The sequence below is a fragment of the Wolffia australiana genome, chromosome 17, assembly GCF_029677425.1.
Source record: "Wolffia australiana isolate 7733 chromosome 17, ASM2967742v1".
Classification (NCBI taxonomy): Eukaryota; Viridiplantae; Streptophyta; class Magnoliopsida; order Alismatales; family Araceae; genus Wolffia; species Wolffia australiana.
In genome coordinates, this window is record NC_135851.1 from 12,036,684 (window position 1) to 12,041,028 (window position 4,345).

The 4,345-nt window shown below is 56.2% G+C and overlaps 2 protein-coding genes across 2 annotated transcripts; one reads left to right on the forward strand and one right to left on the reverse strand.

Moving 5' to 3' along the window:
- Positions 1-932: 932 nt before the first annotated feature.
- On the reverse strand, positions 933-1,752 carry LOC144714680 (thylakoid soluble phosphoprotein). The gene has a single exon (XM_078589461.1). The coding sequence runs from the start codon at positions 1,735-1,737 to the stop codon at positions 1,171-1,173; it is 567 nt and encodes a 188-aa protein (XP_078445587.1). The 5' UTR covers positions 1,738-1,752; the 3' UTR covers positions 933-1,170.
- A 140-nt stretch (positions 1,753-1,892) lies between these two features.
- LOC144714678 (BTB/POZ domain-containing protein) lies at positions 1,893-3,641 on the forward strand. Its single transcript, XM_078589460.1, has one exon. The coding sequence runs from the start codon at positions 2,046-2,048 to the stop codon at positions 3,492-3,494; it is 1,449 nt and encodes a 482-aa protein (XP_078445586.1). The 5' UTR covers positions 1,893-2,045; the 3' UTR covers positions 3,495-3,641.
- Positions 3,642-4,345: the final 704 nt, after the last annotated feature.

The window sequence follows — 4,345 nt, forward strand, 5'->3', positions numbered from 1 at the left end:
TATACTATACACGATATATATTGGGGAGTGTATATATCACATAAGCTATATCCAAAAAGATATCGGGAAACGTTCTTCCAAAGTGTAACAACTTAGGAGCATAAAAGAAGTTGCATGAAAAATTTACTGAGCGTCTACTTCCCCCATCAAGCCAATATATATCTAAACATCAGAATACGACTTCTCAGAAAATATCAGTTCAAGTGTTTCTTACGGTAAACCTGCAATTCAACCAACTTTCGTGGTAGATATAGTGCTAGTCTACTGGGAGGAAAGTATCAAAAGATTCTCAGTCACAAATAGAATATGGTACCCAACTTATCTGCGACGTATGGACGTATGGCATTCTAAACATTTTGGTGTTTGAGTGTATTCTGTTATATTCTGTACTATTTGGGCAGTTGTAAAATTTTATTATTTTTTTGGAAACAAAATTTTTTTTTGACTGCCATGTACTCCATTCATCTACATCTCCTAATTGGAGGGTCATATTTTACATCTATACTGTGAAAGTCTGTCCAAGAAATTATAATTTTCCTTTTTTTCCAATGGTATTGTTTGTTATACCGATTTTTACTAAAAATTGACGGACTCAAATTCTTTTTGCCTTCAATTTTCTATGGACTCTTTGCTCTTGTAGCTGTTGTAACTCAACTATGTTTTCTAACTTGGAGGAGGTCACGTTACCTGTGTGCGACTCACAAGTCACAACACTTGAAGGATATTTTCAACGGGGGTTCTTGGCGCCGGCGGTGAGGTTCCGGGGCCGTTGACTCATTGGTGCGGATGGGTCGATGGCCGTGCGATCTGCACAGCGAGCCTGCGTCCCCCTCTTCCTGAAGCCGGGCCTGAACGTAACCGAGGACACGACGAAGTGAATAATCTGCCGTCAGAAATCGATCCGCGCAGGAGACGGGGACAATTACGTAGACTTTGGTTGCTGAATTATGGGAGTTTCCTCCTGTGATACTGTGAGATTGCGCAGTTTTACCACTCTGCACCATGCGCGTTACAGAGCGTCTTGCTTTAATCGGAAGAGAAGGGACAGGGGGAAGAGGACGACATATTCGAGGAGGCGAGCGGGGGGGGGAAGAGGAAAAAAAGGAAAAAAGGGGGCGGACGGGGGGAAGAGGATCGGGCGGCGGCGGCCGGCGCGGAGAAGCGTCGTGTTTATTTCTTGGCGAAGAGGCCGCCGAAGCCGCCGTTCTTCTTGGCGGGGACGGAGACGGAGGTGGTGCCCTTGGAGTTGGTGCGGATGCTGCCGTTCTTCCCCTCGACCTTGTTGAGGACGGGGTCCGTCTCCAGGAGCTGATCCTCCTTCTGCAGGCTCCCCAGGATCCAGTCCAGCAGACCCTTCTCCTCGCTGCTGCTGCCGCCGCCGCCGGCGGTGCTTCTGCCCGACGCGGTGGCGCCGACCTTCACCCTGCTGCTTCTGAGCACCGCCGGCCCGGCGAACCCCATGCCCAAAGACGCCATCTTTCCCTCCGCGCAAGAAGAACCGAGAGGCGCAGGCGCTGCGGCGTGTGGCGTTCCTTCGTGGGGGAGGCCGTCCGGCGCCCAGCGGGGAGGGGCCGGGTAAATAGCGGGCAGATTCCGCCCGCCCCCAGGCGCGAGGGCCGTCCGATGCCTATCCGACGGCCGGGCCCCCCCGCCAATCTCTGCCGCACGAGAGGGCGGGGACGGAACACACGAGCTGTCCACAGGCGTCTTATCTTGCTCGCGCCGCGGGAGAGTCATCACTCATCATCCTCTCCCCCGCGCTCACGTGGAGCCGGGGCGGCCGCACGTGCCGGAACCCGACTCCTGGCAACTGGCAAGTCGAATCCACACTGTTCAACGCAGTGCCGGAATCTAGCGAGCGATAACAATGAACAAAATAACAAGCCCGATTAGAACATTCACAGACGGTGAAGCTTCGATACTTTTGCGTTGACTAGGAAATTCATCCGTCTCTTTACCCATCTTCTCTTCCCAGCGATCCCCCCTCCTCCATTCTCCGAAATTCGGCGGCGGCCCTCTGACATCTGGACTCTGGAGACGGCGAGATGGATTCGGAGGAGGGGCGCGTCAAGCTCAACGTCGGCGGCATGGTGTTCGAGACGACGGCGTCGACGCTGCGCGCGGGCGGGCCGGATTCCCTGCTCGGCGTGCTCTCCGCCGGGGTCCGGCGCGAGCAGCCCATCTTCATCGACCGAGACCCGGAGATCTTCTCCGTTTTGCTCTCCATTCTCCGCGCCGGCTCGCTCCCCGCCGCCGCCCGCCGCTTCTCCATGAGGGAGCTCGCGGAGGAGGCCCTCTACTACGGCATCGAGCCCCTTCTCCGCTCCGCCGCCGCCCCGCGCCCGCTGCTCGGCTTCGACGCCTCTCCCGTCGCCGAGATCCGCCCCGCCGCCGACGCCGTCGCCTCCGCGATGGCCGCCGGCGCCGAGGACGGCTCCCTCTGGATCGCCCACGGCGGCCAGATCTCCTCCTACGACTGGACCCTCTCCCACGTCGGCACCGTCCGCACGCACATCGACCAGATCACCGCGCTCCGCCGCGCCTGGCCGGACGTCGCCGCCGTCGGCTCCTCCCTCGACTCGCCGGGACTCCACCTCTACGACACCGCCCGCGGCCGCCATCTCGGCGCCGTACACTGGACCGACGCGTCCGACCCGAGGGTCTACAAGGCCACGGTCTCCGCCATCGCCGCCGACCCGGGCCCCCAGGGAAACACCATCTACGCCGCCTTCGAGTGCCCCCACCGAGAGAACTGCATCCTGGCCGTCGACCGCGCCACGCTCCGGACCACCGCCGAGATCGGGCGGCTCAGCGGGAGCTCCACGCGCGTGGCCGCGCCGATGAGGCTGGTGGCGCTGCCCAGCAGAGGGCTGCTCTTCGCGACCGCCGTCAGCGCCGGGGCCTTCGGATTCTCTGGCTACATGCGGCTGTGGGATTCCCGGGCGGGGGGGCAGCCGGTCTGGGAGGCGGCCGAGCCCGGGTCGGGACGGAGCAGCGCGCGGTTCGGGGACTCCTTCGCCGACGCGGACGTCGACCCGGAGGAACCGGCCCCGGCCATCTACAAGGTCTGCTGGAAGTCGGGGGACGTCGGCGTGGCGGACCTGAGGATGCTGGGCGACGACCCGTGGGTCTACCTCGAGGACCGGGCCGCGGGGCTGAGGCGCGCCGCCGGCGAGGGCCAAGGCGGCGTACTCCGCTTCTACAAGAAGCAGATCTTCGTGAGCTCGAACCGCGGCCTGCAAGTGTGGTCGCCCTTGGACGATCGCGACGAGGAGGACAGGTTGACGGACGGCCAAGGCGAGAGAAGCAGAGATGCCGGGCCGTCCTCCTCGTCGTACAGGAGCAACTTCGTGGACGGCGAGGCCGAAGCAGATCGGGGCTGCATTACGATGATGGAGGGCGGTGGCGACCGGCTCTTCGTCTGCAGGGAGGGCGCGGAGGGCGTGCAAGTCTGGGAGAGCTCCGACTCTCCGGGAATCGTCCCTCTAACTTGACCACACCCCGAAGTAAAATTAGATGTGCTGCCGGGTACCCGCGAAAAGGTCTTGCGACATCGTTGCCTATCCATCCACCAAGCTTTACTACGAACCCAATAAAGAAATAAATTAATCATCTCGGTCGGCAAAACCTTTTTCTTGTCAGTGAATTGTCGACACAAGTGATATCTCAATTCAAGATAGTGAACAAGAAAACTATCTTAGAAGAAGAAGAATGTTGTGAAGGATTAGGATCAACCACTGAGCTGAACGGGCCTGGTAGTCAAGATTAGAGTTTGACAGTTCCGGTCTTTAGCAAATACCTAAACCTTACCTAAAGTTTGATCCTTTTTTTGGCCCATTCTTGTTCTGTCATGGACTCCTAGTTGGGTCCCAGTTTAGTCAGGTTGACTCGTTAATGCCAAATTCAAAATAGAAAATTTATGTTGATGGTTATGTTGACTATAACCATAATCAACTTTAGAAACCGCTGGCAATGAATGGCCCTTCCCCTCCCTTCCCTTATTTCCAGCCTCTCCATCTATCTCCATCTCTGGGTCTTTCTCCCTTCACACATCTGTTTCTTCATGTAGAACTGTCAGGGTAAATAAAGAATAAAGAAACATTCAATAGAGGAAGAGGTTTTGATGGGTTATGGCAGTCCCCCTTCGAACAAGAACTCCTCTTCATCAATTGGGTGCTTGCATATGGTCAAATATGTCATGACTATGCTAAGCTCAATAGAAACCTTTGTGGTGAGTTGTATTTAATTTTTTTTTGAATTTTAAAAAAAAAGTAATGACTAATATTTAATATTTTACTTTTAGTTCTGGTCCAGTTTGACCTTTGGAACTTAACCCGCCCGACCA

Coding starts and splice junctions, on each gene's coding strand:
- LOC144714680 (XM_078589461.1), bottom strand. CDS start 1,737: ATGACTCTCCCGCGGCGCGAGCAAGATAAGACGCCTGTGGACAGCTCG.
- LOC144714678 (XM_078589460.1), top strand. CDS start 2,046: ATGGATTCGGAGGAGGGGCGCGTCAAGCTCAACGTCGGCGGCATGGTG.